General features: G+C 42.6%; 1 protein-coding gene across 1 annotated transcript in view; it reads left to right on the forward strand.

Moving 5' to 3' along the window:
- The window catches only part of Tet1 (tet methylcytosine dioxygenase 1), a 73,289-nt gene extending 58,232 nt beyond the window's left edge, over window positions 1–15,057 (forward strand). Inside the window, 5 exon segments of the mRNA XM_059281977.1 lie at window positions 143–258; window positions 2,958–3,039; window positions 4,251–4,388; window positions 7,548–7,833; window positions 12,270–15,057. Of these exon segments, the coding sequence (XP_059137960.1) occupies window positions 143–258; window positions 2,958–3,039; window positions 4,251–4,388; window positions 7,548–7,833; window positions 12,270–13,150 (1,503 nt within the window). The 3' untranslated portion in view covers window positions 13,151–15,057.
- The last annotated feature ends 2,743 nt before the right edge of the window (window positions 15,058–17,800 follow it).

Raw genomic sequence — 17,800 nt, forward strand, 5'->3', positions numbered from 1 at the left:
TTCAGTTGTCTGTGGGTCTGTCTTCCTGCTTCCCAACACCAGAGGGAACCATTATTAAAGGAAGCTGGGACTTTTCGGGCAGTCAGAGTAGAACAGACCATTTGCCGACTTTCTAAAGACTGAGAAAGTTTCCTACCCGCAGAGCTACTACAAGAGAATTACTGGAGTGCGTTTTGTCAAAAGAAGACGCGTGAAGCCCGTGAGACCCAGACGGATGGTTCCAGAACACAAGGCCCTGGTGAGCAGAGAGTAGTCAAAGTCAAAGTGAAACATGAACTTGTAAGTCCAGCTAGTCAAGCTGGAGCTGGGTGGTTACGGCTGGATAGGTACTAAATATGGAGATATATTTGTATTTTGTTAGGGAAAAAAAAGATGGATCAATTACCATCACTAAACAAAGTTCTTCACCTAATTAATACATTTGCAAATTTCTTTCTCGGATACACCAATCACTATATTCTTATTTTTATTAATTAATTTATTTATTTATTTATTGAGGCAGAGTTTCTCTGTGTAGCTTTGGCTGTCCTGGAACTCACTCTGTAGACCAGGCTGGCCTCAAAATCACAGAGATCCACCTGCCTCTGCCTCCCAAGTGCTGGGATTAAAGGTGTGCATCACCACTTCTAGACTAAACTTTATTTCTTAAACTGAATTGTCTTGTCTGACACCTATAATTTCAGGCTAAGACAGGAGGATTGCTGCTAGTCAAGGCTTCATAGTGAGATCTTGTCTCAAAATCAAATGCAGAAAGGCTAGATATCTGCTATTACACTGACTTGATACAATAATTTATGGAGCTCTTACTTAATCAGGCCATCTCATATGCATCCAAGGAAGCATGTTTGGTTTTGTTTGTTTTCTTTCATTTTGGGGGAGGGGTGTTGGAGACAGGGTTTCTCTGTGTAACAATCCTGGCTGTCCTGGAACTCACCGTGTAGACCAGGCTGGCCTTGAACTCACGGAGATCCTCCTGCTGCTGCCTCCTGAGTGCTGGGATTAAAGGTGTGCACCACGACCCGGGAAAGTATGTTTTTAAAAATATTCATCAGTAATCTTTTAACGGATAGAAATTATATTTACATTAAGTATTCAGAGAAAATCACATAATTCAGCACATTGGAATTAAACCATTTTAATGCAAGGTAAGTAATAAGTATGATATACAGCTGGTGTCAATGTATTATACATATTTCATATCTCACCGTAACATTCATGAGAAAAATTTCTGTAATATCTGCTGCTTAAGGTATATAACGCCTCAGAACAAGACTAATGGAGTGCATTTGACCTTTAGATCAGTATAGAAGCAGATTCTGTAGATAACTATAGAATATCTATATTGTGTTATCAGTACTCCCTTAAGGTCTGGCAAGCTAAAGGTAGGTGTAGCGGCATACAACTTGAAAGTCAAAGCCAGGCAGGTCGGAGCAGAAAGCAAGGCAGAGCTAAGCTACATAGGGAGACACTGTCTCAAGAAACAAACCAGGGCTTGAGACTTCATTTTTGTCCTGCTGTATGACTGAATTACCTGTTTATAAGTACCTTAGAAGTAAATTTATAAGCAGGACGAAACCCAGGAACTGTCAGTACACTGGCACAGCTGGTGTGTGCATCCGCTCTGTAAGCCAAAGGCGAAAATTGGCAAGTCATAGAAAGGCTTGACCTAAGGACACTCATCCTTCATGATGTTTCTCCAGATGCTCTCTTTCTTAGTTATGGACTGGAATTAGCCAAGAGGCTTTGCAAATGGACTGTCTCTAAGGCATGGGGATAGTAACTGTGTTCCAGCGACTTAATGCTGTGCCAAGTTTGGTTGGAGATGTAAAAAATTGGCTTGAAATAAAGAAATCAGACTGTGTCAGTCAAGACAGCTCTTCCGTACAAAGCGGGATTGTTGATTTGACATTTCCTGAGTGATGAGTAATGTCATCTTGAGGATAATGTGACTTAGGTAGTTGACAGAGCGGTCCTGGGTGCAGGATCAGTGTGCCTAAACCTTAGGAATGACTGAGAAGAGTAGAGGGTCCTGGGGTTGCACACCAACAGGCAAAGCTCCATTCAGAAGCCATGAATAGGCTAGAAAGAAGCCTCAGTGGTTAAGTGCTGTTATTTGCTTCTGTTCAAAACTTTTCCCAAAACTATCATACAGGTGATGATTTACTCATTCTGACTCTGACACCGGTTTGTCCATACTAAAACAGGTACTACCATAAAATACAGATCTCCTGGTGTGCTGAAATTATAAACATATCCATTTAACCTAGATTCTTGGGTAATTGTATTAATCATCTTATTATTTCTCAATCTGGAGCATTTATATAGAAGAGAACCCTGAATACTAATAAATCTCAGTGCGTTGTTTTCTTTTTTCTTTTCAGTGTTGTGTAGATATGAAAACCCATAGCCTCTGCAACAGCAGTAAGGGGGAACCATCTCCCTAGCCCCTCTCACGGTTTATTTAAAGATAGGGGATCTTTTAATGGAGCGCTGGCCAGCCTCTAACTCAAAATCCTCTAGGCTAGCCTACCAAGCACGTTCACCAGCATGCTTATTTGAAACTCCTAGGACAAGATATTACATACATACAATACTTGATATATGTTGCTCTCTAATCTGGAAAACATCCTTCCATCCCTCACCTTGCCTTGAAGTGTCCAGTTCTCTTAAGTAAATAGATATATTTTCTATTCAAGAGCAGTGTTGGAACGTATCCTTCACTATATAGGTTTCTAATGTTAAAATTTCCATTTCAAAAGATATAATTAGACCGTAACAACTTCTAGTAGCCCAGATTAAGACAATTATCTTCTTCTACCCACTGTATTATGGTAAGTAAGAATTATATGTCAGCCATGCCGTGACATTACTTATGGTAGAGTTTTTGTGCCTGTTAACTCACTTTGCAGTCTTTTAAAATTATCTTATGGGGATTCTTTTTTACTATAGGAAAAAAGGCTTGAAGACATGTTACAGGGCTTGGCGACCAATTTAGCTCCAATTTATAAGCAGATGGCTCCGGTTGCTTATCAAAATCAGGTAATTTTTTTTTTTTTTTTTTTAAGAACCCTTCAAATGACCTTAAGCACACGTCAACTTCCTATGTCAAAACAGGTATTAATTGAATCACAACCATAGGCAGAGTGGGTGGGGGGAAGATTCCGTTTAGAGGTGGTGCTCTGCTATCTTCTTTAGGCTCTCCAGAGTTCTAGGGGCAACAGAACTAGGTGGGACGCCAGCCTGATACACAAGGCACCTTGTTTCAAAATGAGAAAAGGAGGATAGAAAAGACGGCTCAATGTTTAAAAAGCTCCTGGTGGTCCGGCAGTAGTGGCTTATGCCTTTATTCCCAGGGCTTGGAAACCCTCCAGAAAGAAACAGGTAGATTTCTGGCTTCAGGGCTAGCCTGGTCTACAGTGAGAGACCCTGTCTCAACCCCTCCCCCCAACACGCACACAAAAGAGCTCTTGAGATTCTACAGAGCACTCACACGATGGCTCACAACCAACTCCAGTGTCAGGGGATCCTATCCGATGACCTCTTGCTTCTGTGGGCAGGGAATGGCTGTACATATACATGGTGAGCTACATACACGTCCGTGCAGACAAGACATTTGTAAGTATAAAATAAATACATTAAAAAGTAAATAAACATAGAGCTGGGCATAGTGACACACGCCTTTAATCCCAGTGCTAGAGGCAGGCAGATCTGTGAGTTCGAGGCTAACCTGGTCTACAAGGAGAGTTCCAGGACAGCCAGGGCTACACAGAGAAACCCTGTCTCAAAAATAAACACTATGCTGGTATGCAGAGACAGGTCCCGCTGACTCATAGTTCCTAAAATGAGTACTTTCTGCTGCTTAACTCACTGGGTTTGTTTCGGGGTGAGGGCCAGCTTGTGACTCAACAGCCAAAGCACCAAGCCTATATCCACTGAGGCATCTTATCTACCAGCCCTTAAGACTCTTATGCATATGTACACATATGTAGACGCAAAACCAAACTCACACTTAGGAATTTAAGGAGGAAAAAAAAAATCGGGGCTAGATACATAGTTTGGTTCAGAACACTGGCTGCTCTTTTGAAGACATGGTTTCAGTACTCAGCACTCACATGGTGGCCAAAACTCCCTTCACCCTCTTCTAGTTTCTGAACTTGCACCCGTGATACACAGATAGATGCAGACAAAACCACCCATACATAAAACAAGTCTTTTTAAAAAACGTCTTTTTATTTATTTATTTTTTTAAGGTGGAATATGAAGATGTTGCTGGGGACTGTCGATTGGGTTATAAGAAAGGCCGTCCTTTCTCTGGTGTGACCTGTTGCATGGATTTCTGTGCCCATTCTCACAGGGACATTCACAACATGAATAATGGAAGCACTGTGGTACGTACTTGAATGGCTTTTAGTCCTCCTTGCTTTATCCGTGCTTTGTTTTTTTTCCCTTTCCTTCCTAGACAGGGTTTCTCTGTGTAACCCTAGATGTCTTAGGCTCACTCCGTAGACCACACAACCTGCCTCTGCCACCCAAGTTCTGGGATTAAAGGCGTGGGCCACCACTGGCCAGCTAGCTGTGCTCTTGAAATGTAATTGTATTGAAAATATTTTTTATATACTGTGAGATATTAAGGTCTCTATATACATATGTGTGTGTGTGTGTGTGTGTGTGTGTGTGTGTGTGTGTACATATATATGTGTGTGTACGTAAAATTTATTGTTGGACATAGTTGCACATGCCTTTAATCACTGCAATCAGGAGGCTAAGGCATTTGGATCTCTGTGAGTTCTAGACCAGTGTACATCTACAGTAAGTTCTGGGTCAGCTGGATAATATATAATAGTACAGCAGGAGCACATGGCCCACAGAATCAAAGCAGGGCTCCCAGGGGCCTGTGGGTCTGCGCTAGGCCCTCTCCGTGTACGTTACACTTGTAGCTTGGTGTTCTTACTGGACTCCCAACACTGGGAATTAGGGGTGTCTCTGACTTTTTCCTGTGTTTGGGACCCTTTTGTCTCCTGAGTTGCCACATCCAGTTGTGGTGATTATATTTATTTCAGTATTTTGAGACAGGGTTTCTCTGTGTGGCCCTGGCTGGCCTGGAACTCACTCTGTAAACCAGGCTGGCCTCGAACTCAGATCCACCTGCCTCTGGCTCAAGTCTAATTTATTTTTTACCTTAATAATAGATTAGAACTGTTGAGTACTCAATACTTAAATTCTTTACTCTTCTTTTTATTTATTTATTTATTGGTTCATCACAATTTATCAAAGCCAAATTTTAATGAGATTCTGGTATCCCAAGAACTAGGAAGCCGTAGGCAGGAAGATTACACAAGCTGAAGATCATCCTAGATACTCTATGTCAAAAATTACTTCATTAGGACCTGGGCCTATGCAAGCTGCTGATGCTGAAAACCTGAGATCTATCCAGTACTACCACATGGTAGATGGAGAGACCCAACTGACTCCTTCAAATTGTCCTCTGACCTCATCGGATGCACCATACATCATGCCCTTTGCTTGTTTGTTTTGGTGTTTACAAATAAGTGCTTTAAGAAATCATGACAGAATCATTTGATGTGGCCTGCCTTATGCACCTAAAGTAAACCCAGTTATGTTTTCCACAAGTCCTGAGGTTGGTAGGGGTGGAGATTTTATTTTATATTTTTACATACTGGCCTGGAAAACATCAATACAGCTCAGGTCAAGAATATACTTAATAAATTCAGTTGCGCCCAGCAAGATGGCAAGTAAGCATATAAGTATATATAAATTTAAAAACTGTTGAAGGGCCTTGTCTTAGTTAGGGTTTCTTTCTGCCTCCTGAGTGCTGGGATTAAAGGCGTGCGCCACCACCGCCCGGCTAGTTAGGGTTTCTGTTGCTGTGAAGAGGCACCATGACCATAGCAACTCCTATAAGAAAAACATTTCATTGGGGTTGCTCACTTATAGAGTCAGAGGTTCGGTCCATTACCATCATGGAGGAGAGCATGCCTGAGTGTTCAGGCCCCAGAATGTCACTGACACACTCAGGTGTCCTGAGCATAGGAGACCTTAAAGCCCACACCTACAGTGACACATGTCCTCCAACAAGGCCATACCTACTTCAGAAGCCACACCTCCTAACAGCGCTACTCCTTGTGATATTATGATGGCCAGTTACATTCAAAGTGCTATAGGGCTTTAGAAATGGCTCAGCAGTACCTGTTTGCACAGTTCAGTTCCCGGCACCAAGGTCAGACTTCTGTTCCTTTTGATCCCATGGGGTCCTCTTAACTTCTCAACCATCTGCACATATGTACACACATAGACGGGTACACAGACTCACACAAAAACAAGGACAAAAATTAAAAAGAAGACAGGAAAAAAGCATTCACAAACTCTCGCACTGACAGGGTAAGGTCAAATGTGTTCACTCCATCAGACAAAGATGCAGAGACCCGGCATTCAAGTTCAGCCTCGCTGCATAGTGAGGTGGAAGCCAGGCTGGGCTTCAAAAATAATTGTTGGAAAGAAAAGGAAAGTAAGAATATATAAATAAAAGTTTGTTTTAATTTGTGATCATTTATTTACAATTTTACTCATCTGCTTTAAAAAAAAAAAGTGAGAAGCCACTAGAATTGAATTTTTTTAGTGGCTTGATAGATAATATTTAGTTAGGATTAGTATGCCAAATGTAGCCACTTGACACAAAACTGAAACAAAACAATAACAATTGGCTTTGTTACCTGCTGTCTTGGTCACTGTTCTATTGCTGTGAAGAGACACCATGACCACAGCAACTCTTTTCCTTTTTTTTTTTAAGGTCATAGCAACTTTTACAAAAGGAAGCACGTAGTTGGGGCCTTAAAGTTTCAGAGGCTTATTAGTCCATTGTCATGGCAGAAAGCATGGCAACAGGCAGATACAGTGTTAGAGAAGTAGCTGAGCCCTGCCTACATCCAGATCAGAGAGACTTACATTACAGGTCTACACCTTAATCCTCACAGTCCTTTCAAATGGTGTCATACCCTCTTGACTAAGCATTCAAATATATGAGCCTAAGGGGCTGTTCTTGTTTTGTCTTTTTTTTTTTTTTTAAAGAATTTATTTATTATGTATACAATGTTCTTTCTGCACATATCCCTGCAGGCCAGAAGAGGGCACCAGATCTCATTACAGATGGTTGTGAGCCACCATGTGGTTGCTGGGAATTGAACTCAGGACTTTTGGAAGAGCAAGCAGTGCTCTTAACCTCTGAGCCATCTCTCCAGCCCTTGTCTTGTTTTTCAAGATTTATTTATTATGTATACAGTGTCCTGTTTGCGTGTATTCCTGAAGGCCAGAAGAGGGCACAAGATCTCATTACAGATGGTTGTGAGCCACCATGTGGGTGCTGGGAATTGAACTCAGATCCTCTGGAAGAACAGCCAGTGCTCTTAACCTCTGAGCCATTTCTCCAGTCCCTGGGGCTATTCTTATTCAAACCACCACATGCCTGCTGTTGGTGCAGCTAGGCATAGGATGAATGGACACATGCCTATTTCCCCTCCCCTATGCCTCAGGTTCTTACGTTGCTTCGAGAAGATGGCCGAGACACGAATAATCCCAAGGATGAGCAGCTCCATGTCCTTCCACTACACCGGCTGGCAGACACGGATGAATTTGGCTCCCGGGAGGGGATGGAGGAGAAGATCCGCTCTGGGGCTGTCGAAATCATTAAGCCAACCAGGAAGAGGCAACGACGTTTCAACGAGCCTATTCCTCGGTGTGGGAAGAGGCGGACCACAATGAAGGAGCCAGACAAGAAACCAGCTGCGGCTGGAGTCAAAAGACAGAGGAGCTCCTCCAGTAAGTGTGCCCCACTGCTGCCCCCAGAGGAACCAGGCTGGTGTTCCTTAAACACCTTTCATCCCCGGAAAGACTTGAACTTCAGCTTTCTGGTCCTCTTCTCTTTTCTGCCACCTTCTTGTATAATATTAGCGGTACCAGCCTTAATATTACACATCCCAGGGGCTCAGGAGAGAGAACTGCTAACGGCGAGGACTATTTTCAGGAAATAGAATCTCAGCACACCAAGCTCTATAGTCCACTTGCTTTAATTCCTCTGGCATAACATCCTTTATACACAGCTTCAGTTCTGTTCTCGTGCCTAGCTCCTTTCTTGCCTGATTTCTCTCTACACTTATCTAAGTTCTATCTTAATTCTCTCATCTTAATTCTGCCTCATCTAGGTCCTTTTCATCTGGGTACATTCTAGTACCCAGCTAGTACTTCCCCACCTGGTTCTTCCTCATCTTCCATCTCATTCCTCTGGTACTGTCTTCTAGCCCTTCAATCTAGTTCTTCCCCATCTCAGTTTGTTCCTCTTAAGTTCTTACCCATCCAGTTCTTCCGTTCTCTTTTCTCTTCTCCCTTTCCGTGCCCTGGAGGTCCTGGTGTATAAAGCCGGGCTTCCAGGGTCAAACGGAGGGGTGATAAGAATCACATTGAGAGGCAATAACCGTTAATTATCATTTGCAACCCCAAAGGGAAGTGACCAATGGGGAAATGAATTAACTAAAGGCTAGATTTAGGTAATATCTAAGAAGAGGGCTCTTATGTGCTCAACTATAATCTTGAACGTGATTAGAAAACGTTAAGAATCTATAAGTTGCTAGGTAAATGGGAGAAAATAAAACTCCTTTTTTCCTGTGGCTCCTATCTGTCCAAGCTATCATCAGTTTTTCTGCAGGGTGGGGAAAGTGCTCAGTCGCTAGGCAACCTGTGTACAGCTAGATGCCTCTGGTGATAGTTAAAGGGAGATCTGGAACTAGAGGTAAGATTTGGGAAAGGAGGAAGTAAAGCTTAATTGGCACATCCGCCAGGCCTTCTCAAACAGGTGAGTACAGAGGTATCTCTGATAAGGTACTTTCCTCCATCTGGGGATGGACCTGGCCGGATGCTGCCAATAATGATAATTACAGGGAGGCTTGAACTGGGGTTCTGGCTGAGCATAGCTGTCAGCACAGAAAGTTATCTAAATATTCCTAGAAGTGCTTAGGTAAGGAGTTAAAGGTCTATAAAGTTAGTAAGGCTGTAGGAAAGGAGGGTCCAAGCTGAATTGTATAAAGCTATTACTTAACGTCCACCTGACCTAGGCGGTGTCTCCTTGTGGAATTTACCTTAAATCAGGAGACTTGCATGTGAACTGTTATTACTGCTAGTCCTTGAAAGTGGCCAAGGGAGAGATCTGATTCCAGAGAAAGCCTTTCCCGAGGCTGTTCTCCAAATGCCTGGAATGTGTATGTCGATAGAGTGATCAGTCCACACTGTTAGCCCTTCTTAGGGAAAAGTCAATTGGGAAAACTATGAAGGCACACATGATTTTCATAACAGAAGACAGCTGATATATAACAAGCCAAGTAACACCAAAAGCTCCTTGGAATTTGGCTTCCTCTGGAGGAAATCCTTGATCCCTCCAGGTAGTGACTTTGCCATACCCAGCTGAGTTCTTATGATAAATTCCTGCGGCCCGCAGCACCACCTTACCTTGACACCCTCACCTCCCCCAGGGAAATGTGTGGTTGGGGGTTTTTACTCTTTTGGGGGGGGCTACCACCCATCTCACACACAGAGATTTATTATTACTTATAAATGCCTGGCCTTAGCTTGGCTTCTTTCTTTCTTTTTAAAATATTTTTATGTACAAGTACTCCATTTGCATGTATGCCTGCATTACAGACAAGGACATCGGATCTTATTACAGATGGTTGTGAGTCACCGTGTGGTTGCTGGGAATTGAACTCAGGACCTCTGGAAGAGCAGCTAATGCTCTTAACTGCTGAGCCATCTCCAGCACAGCGTGGCTTACTTCTAGCCAGCTTTTCTTAATTTAAATTATTCCGTCTACCTTTTGTCTCTGGGCTTATACATTTCTCTTACTTAGGTATATCTTACTTTAACTCTTACTCCGTGGCTGGTTGGGTGGATGGTCCCTAGGGCCCTCCCTCCTTCTCTTGCTCCTTTCTTTTTGATCCCAGATTTCTCTTGTCCATTCTCTCTGCCTACCAGCCCTGCCTGGCCCTTCACTCTGCTCAGCGGTGGCCATTCAGCTCTTTATTAGATCAACCAGGTATTTTAGACAGGCAAAGTAACACAGTTTCACCGTTAAAACAGAAGCAACATAAAGGAATGCATGCAACGCACGTTTGCATCATTAAAATAAATGTTCCACACCATAAACAAATGGAACACATCTTAAAATAATACTGAACAACAGACATGACTCCATTCTGTATTGTCAGCCTCCCCAGTCCTCATTCCCATCACTCGTGGTACCTGCTGTTCCTTCTGCTACCTTTAAACCGCTGTTAGCTCTAGGGACCCCTGCCATTTTGGGGTTAGTAACTTTGTAGTAATGCTCTCGGGCTTTTGATTTTGATTTTTCAAGCCAGGGTTTCTTCGTGGAGCCCTTGTTGTCCTGTGTACCAGGCTGGCTTCAAACCTGCAGAGATCTGCCTGCCTCTGGGATTAAAGGCAGTGGCCACTGCTACCTAGAGCAGCCTGTTTTTTGGTTTTTAACTAAATATCTTTTGTATTAAAGTGAGAATATTAACTGATTCTAATGTGATCACTTTTTAAATTTTTGCTATGGATTTTTTTCCATCTCAGAATGACTATAATAATTTGTTTTATATTGCCTTTTAGATTTTTTTTCCTCTTTGCTCACAGATTTTCATTTTTAAAGTGCCTCAATGCAGCCTGGTGGTGGTGATGGTGCATGCCTTTAATCCCAGCACTTGGTAGGCAGAGGCAAGCAGATCTCTGTGAGTTCAAGGACAGCCTGGTCTACAAGTCGAGGTCTAGGATGGCTAGGACTGTTACACAGAGAAACTCTGTCTTGGTGGGGTTCGGGGGCATTGCTCAATCTTCATTTCCCTGTCTTAAGTTGTAGAGACCTCTCAAACTGACTTTGAAATCTTAACACAGACCTAATTGTCTCCGAGAGCTCCTGTTACAGTAGGATGTTCAGGCTTTTTCTTCAGTTTTCAAGTGAATATGATGAGGGGCAAGGAAGACGGCTGCTTATTAAAGAGCATTAAAGAAGGATCTTTGAGGAAAATTGTTCCATGAACAATACAATCAGCTGAGGTATAGCTCCATGGTAGACTACTTGACTAGTCTTAGGGAATTCCTGGGATTCGTTGCTAGCATGATCCTAAAACATTAGAAGCCTGGGTATTTTGACTGACGCTTATAATTCCAGCACTGAGACAGGAGGACCCTGTAAACTGCAGGCTGGTCCATGTTATAAAGATCCTCTTTCAGACACACATTTTGCCAGCTTGTGCATCCCTGGTGCCTGAGGAGGTCAGAAGAGAGTGTTGGATCCCTAGAACTGGAGTTACAGATAATTGTGAGCTTCCATGCGGGTCCTGGGAATCAAACCCTCGTTCTCTGCAAGAGCAACAAGTGTTCTTACTTCTCAGCCAATTGTCCAGTATCCAAGACACTTTTTTCTTTTTTTTTTTTTTTTTTGGTTTTTTTTGGTTTTTCCAGACAGGGTTTCTCTGTATAGCTTTGCGCCTTTCCTGGAACTCACTCTGTAGACCAGGCTGGCCTCGAACTCACAGAGATCCACCTGGCTCTGCCTCCCGAGTGCTGGGATTAAAGGCATGCGCCACCACCGCCCGGCCCAAGACACGTTTTTAAAAAGTGAAAAGAGCAGGCCATTTTGGCACACTACTTTAATCCCAGTACTGGAGAGGCAGAGGCAGGCAGATATCTGAGCATGGTCTACATAGTGGTTCTTAGTCTTCTTAATGCTACTACCCTTTAATGACTCTCGACCATAAAATGATTTTCATTGCTCCTTCATTACTGATTTTGCTACTGTATGAATCGTAATGTAAATATCTGATATTTCAGTAGTTTTAGGCGAAGGTGACCCCACGAAAGGGCTGTTTGACACCCACTCACACACAAAGAGGTCTCGACCCACAGGTGGAGAGCTGCTGGTCTACATAGTGGGTGTCAGGACACCCAAGACTATGTAGAGAGATACTGTCTCAAAGAAACCAAAGCTCATTACAGGCCTAATCACAGCCAAGTGATAGAGTGCTTGCCTACCCAGGGGCCAACACCAGGAGGCAGAAGAAGCATTTAAAACTAATTTGTAACAACCGACAAGGGATCGCACAGCTGATGTTTGTTTTCATATTTGTCTTAACTTTCTGTTCACGAGCTGATAGTGAGAGTGCAACCCAGAGTTAAAATTGAAACCACGCCCCGTTTTATTTTTAAAGGTTCAGACAACACTAAAAACTGCTCATCAGCCTCATCTACGCCTCACCCGGTGAAGGAAGAAGACTCTCCAGACTTCTGTCCCACCCAGGCTCCCTCCGTGAAAACAGCTACCTGTACGTACAATAAACCAGCCTCAGGCGGGTCCCCAGAAGCAAGTAGCGTTCCCCACTGCACAACGCCTTCTGGAACACACAGTGGTGCTAATGCAGCTGCTGGCGAATGCCCTGGCATTGTCCAGCCTGGGGAGGTGGCTCCTCCTCCTCCCCCGTCTTTTCCCAGAGCAGATGCCTCTGGTCTTGCTGATCCGCTCACTAGTCCGTCTGAGCAGCTAACTTCTAATCAGTCCCTCAGCTGTCCTCAGGAACCCGCTTCCGGTCAGGTGGAAGATGCGCCGCGCTCTGGCGCCGATGAGCCTCTCTCCGATGACCTGTCCTCCGACGAGGATAATAATAATGCTCAGATTGATGAGTTCTGGTCGGACAGTGAGGAGGTCTACTTTGATCCTAGCTATGGTGGAGTGGCAATAGCCCCCATTCATGGCTCGGTGCTGATTGAATGTGCCCGGAGAGAGCTTCACGCTACCACCTCTCTGAGTCATCCCCAACGAGACTGTCCTTTACGTGTGGCCCTTGTATTCTACCAGCACAAAAACCTGAATAGGCCTAGGCATGGTTTTGACCTCAACAGGATTAAGTATGAATCCAGAGACTTAAAAAGAAAAAAGTCCTTCGACCGGGAGGGTCCTGATTTATTCCGCGAAGCCAATTTACTGTGCAAAATTCCCTCCCGTGTTGCGCCAACCTTAACCCGCGACAACATTGTCACTGTGTCCTCTTACGCTCTCACTCACGTTGCAGGACCCTACAAGGACTGGGCCTGAAGGCTTTCCTCCCATAATGCCTTTGCTGGTGCCGTGTAGTCTCTACGGTGCTGTTCAAAAGAAAGTCTCATTGTTGTTTACTGTATAATTTCACCCATTTCAGCTCGGAGGTAAAATTTAAAAAGCAGGGGAGTGCTTAACTGTGACTATATTTTGAGAATCAGTGGAAGGTATACATTTTCAGCAAAAATGCAAGTTTTATAGTTTAAAGACGTAAGGAAATATCTTGGTTAGGTGTTGACCATGATAGAATCGTAGTTCGGTGCTTCAAATTAAGCTTGTTTACTATGAAGAGGATTTTAACAGGTTCCTGCAATAAGATGTAAAAACCAAGATACACAGTGTTCACTCTATTCAGTTCCTGGTGCTTAACCACATCAATACGTGTAGTAATGAGCTGAATGATTCATGGTGCCGTCCCTCCAGCAGCTTCCGGTCATTGCTATCATGTCTGCACATTTCTTTGAAATAAACCAATGAAATGCTTTCTCTCTTAAAATATCTCTCCTGTATAAAATAATTCTTTATTCTAGTGATGGTTGGAGGCTGTTCGTTAACTGTAAATATATCTATTTTGAAAAGCACTTTCTATTTTTAAAAGTAACTTGAAATAGTATAGTAGCAGAATCCTATGTCTATTATGTATGCATATTTGCATACCAGAGAAGTCATTTATTTGTGTAGAGTTCCATACTGTTAAGTGCAGCCTATATTCAAATAATCTATGACTTACATTCTCTACTTATAAAATAGAGGATCTCCAAAAAATTAAATACAAAGTGCCACCAATATCAATTTCCCCTTTTTAACTAGAAGGAAAAAAAAAAGTGTTCTGAAGTGTCTTCATGACAGATGTTTTCAAAGGGAGAAGGGACAAATTGGAATCAATAAAAGCTCCCAGTGTTTCAACATGAGGAAGTAGATATTTTAGTTTTTCTTCCCAAATGAGAAGAAAATATCCTGTAGAAATAATTGAGGGGGAAAATCTATTACCTTTATTGCTTCTAGGCCAGAGTCACATGGAAAAATTTGTACTGTAAGCCAATTAAGAGCCTAACTATTCATTACACTTAACCTCTTGGGTTTAGGTTACTGATAATTTATTTGGCAACTCCAACTTCTTTAGTAATCCCCTATTTTGAAGGTCGTTCTGATTAGTGTTCCAAGGTTCTTCTCACTATTTAAGAAAGACTCCCCTAACAAGAACCCTAGAACTAAGAGAACTTTCAGTGAAATCCCAATGCACAGGTGCTATGACATTGAAGGTATTGGATTCTTCGGAAGTACAGGAACCCTAATGGTGCTTCTCAGTTTCCACAGGAAGCCCACAACTACTACCACAATCTTGGTGCAAATGCAAACAGTTCCCGCAAGCTCTCTAGAGAATAACTTATTAAAATAATATATGGTGCAAAAGTTCTGACTAAGGAAGAAGAAGGGAATAGGAAGTGTCCACTGACATTCCATTATTTACAAGTAGATTCATGCTCCTTGAATATATACAGTAGGGTAATCTGTCGACCTGATTTAGTGTTTTGTGTGCCTTAGATTTCTGTTTAAAAACATGTCTATTTTAAGTCTAGGGTTTCTTACATGTGTAAGTATATAAATGTGATTGTTTATTGCTTCGGCTGCTTCAGTAAGGTATTTGTTAGTGCATACTATCAGGAATACTCCCTTGTGAAGTTACCTTTGAGGATTTGGCCTTAGCTCCCACTAGAAATTGTTTCCTTGCCATGCTCACTCCTGGGTAAAATCTCCTCCTGCCTTTATTCATCCATTCATCTACCCATTTCTCCAATGCACACTTAATTGAATTTCTGGATTCGATTTGATTTTGTTTTTCCTTGAATCACTTCCCAGGATGCAATCTTATATAGACTGCTTGGAATTACTTTCTAAGGAACTAGCAAATTACCTTTTAAAAAGATATATACATTCAAACTAATTTATTTTTAAGATTAAGGGTTATTCAAGACAGGGTTTCTCTGTGTAGCCCTGGCGGTCCTGGAACTTGGTCTGTAAACCAAGCAGGCCTGGAACTCAAAGAGATCCATCCACCTGCCTATCCCTCCCGAGTGCTGGGCTAAAGGTGTGTGCCAGCATGCCTGGCTCAAGAATGGTCTTTCTTATGAAACGACAAAATAAATTGGTTTGAGATGACAGTCGCTTATCAACTCCTTTAACATTCTCTCTGCACCTCTGTTGTTTTACTATAACTACAAATTCCTTTTCTTTAACCTTATTTGTGAAGCTCAGGTTAAGGCTGTTCATGGTGTGGACACTGTCATATAACCTCCATGATAGCCCACCTGACGCTTTATGAGACTGGGTCTCTATGTAGTCCTGGCTTTCCTGGAACTCACTTGGTCGGCCAGGCTAGCCTACAATTCACAGAAATCTGCCTGCCCCTGCCTCTGCTGGGATTAAAGCTTTGCTCCACCCCTCTCCAAGCTGTCTTGTTTTTGTTGTGCTTGTTGGCCTCACGTATATCTATATCCCGTTTCCACTCTTCTACATGGTACCAAATAGACCATGTCATAAATTCCATTGAAATGTATTGTTGGGACATAAGGCTGATAGAGGTAAATTTTTGCAATGTGTTCACATCTTCAATTACCTCCCAAATGTAATCATTGCATTTGTGAGACGCAGAAGAACTTCACTAGGGGAGAGCTGTAAGCCATTCACCCTCTTACAGAGCTGAATGGATAGCCCTGTGGAACTGACTTGATTCACACGAGCTAAACTACTTTCGAGTACTTTTACTCCTTAACATTTCACAATAGCAGGTACAAAACTAACCCTAGATTGGTCACATATGTTGAGACTTCTATGTGGGATAAAGCTATGACATCTTCCATCAATTGTGGGCACATTTGAATGTGCCAGCTAAGGTGTATGCAGTCTTTGATACAAAGTTGCCTTCAGTTAACACCGCTCACTGCATGAGAATCATTTTGAGTCTAGATTTAATACAACTGAATTTTCATCTTCACTAGTAACTATAAGAATTATGAGGAGAAAAAAAAAAAGGAAGAAGATAATGTAGTGGATCTCACTGCAGTAGAAGTCATAAAGCTCAGCCTCTGTGCCCACAGCACAGATGGCCCCATCAGCTTGTAATTGCTTGAAGGCTGCTCCGTTCTTAGAACTGTACAAAACAAACTTTAATTTTCTCACCCAGAGAGTACTGTATTATGCAGAACTATCCTTATTTTTGTACAAGTCAAAAATAAAACAGCTTTCTGTCCTCGAGGGAGGTTCAGAGCAAGAAAAGTAATGGTTAAACTAGGTCAAGAATCCCTTGACTATCAATAGCCTGGGCTTTGTGCGGAGAAATTAGCTGACATTTATCTATGACTCTAGCCTATTCGCTTTCCTGTAAATATGGCAATCCCTGTCTTTGCCATTCTCTCTGGAACCTAGTGTTAGGAATACTTTGGCTTTAAGGGGTGGCTGGTGAAGCAGTTGAGAACAGCATATTTTCATTGTATATACTCCCTAGTGGTGGATGCACAATCCCTTCCTGCCCCTCACCTAATTAAGTACCAGCAGTTAATTGTGATGTGGCCATCTTTGTAACGGGAATGCTGGTTTATTGTGCATAGCGCTCCTGAACTTGTTACTACAATGTGGCATATTGAGCCCTGTGGTATAGTCATTGCTTGGTTGTTTAAGACATCTAGATCTTTTCAGATGAAGTGGGTGTTTCATATTGTATTTCTCTTAGCATTAGGAAATGAGTAATACCAATCCTGTTGTCAGGAGGACCATTCAGAGAGAGTCAGTGAGTCCTCCTACAAAACTTGATTCTGTATATTTTCTGACAAAGTGTGAAGACTCCTGAGCATGTCTTTCTTTGTGTAATGGGAGATGGGCTTCTGTATATGTTGTAGATAGAGCTGGACTTTTAGAGTTTCATGGTCTTGTGTAGCCAGTCTTGAACTATGGCTGAGGGTGTTGAGAACTTTTTCCCTTTTTCTTTTGAAACTGGGTCTCACCATGCAGCCCTGGCCAGTCTAGAACTCGAGACATAGGCCAAGCTGGCCTTGAACCTGAGAGAGGTTCCTCCTGCCTCTGCCTCTGACTACACCCCTGCTGGTTTCTGTAGTTCTGGGAACTGAACCCAGGGCCTTGAGTGTGATGAGGAAGCACTCTTATCAACCTTCCCACCATAGGGGAACTTGTTTTTGTTTTGTTTGTTGTAGGGAGTCATGTCTCTACAAAAACCTTAGCGTGTTGCCAAGGTTTTTTCTGAAATTTCAACCTTAGATATCTCCTTTCTTATTTGCTAGGGAACAGACACAGGACACCCTGCCCAGATAGCGTACCTTTGTATTGGCCCCAGTTCTTTTCCCAGACAACCAGTTTGCTCAAACTACGTTATTCATAATATCAAGTTGACCCTGAGGCCCCATAGTGTTCAAAATTACCTTGTGGCAGTCTGTAATGTCTCTAGCTCGAAGTGACTTATTCCTTTTGCACCTTCTGATTTCCTCATGATAAAAAACCTGCTGCTCTATGTGGATTCTGGCTCCATCACCCAGCTCATCCCTTATGCAAATACATCTGGTTCATTTGAGTTGCCATGCAGATCCTCACTCCTCTGCCTTCCTTTTTGAGACATTATCTCATTTTGTAGTCCAG

Source organism: Peromyscus eremicus, chromosome 16_21 (assembly GCF_949786415.1).
Source record: "Peromyscus eremicus chromosome 16_21, PerEre_H2_v1, whole genome shotgun sequence".
Classification (NCBI taxonomy): Eukaryota; Metazoa; Chordata; class Mammalia; order Rodentia; family Cricetidae; genus Peromyscus; species Peromyscus eremicus.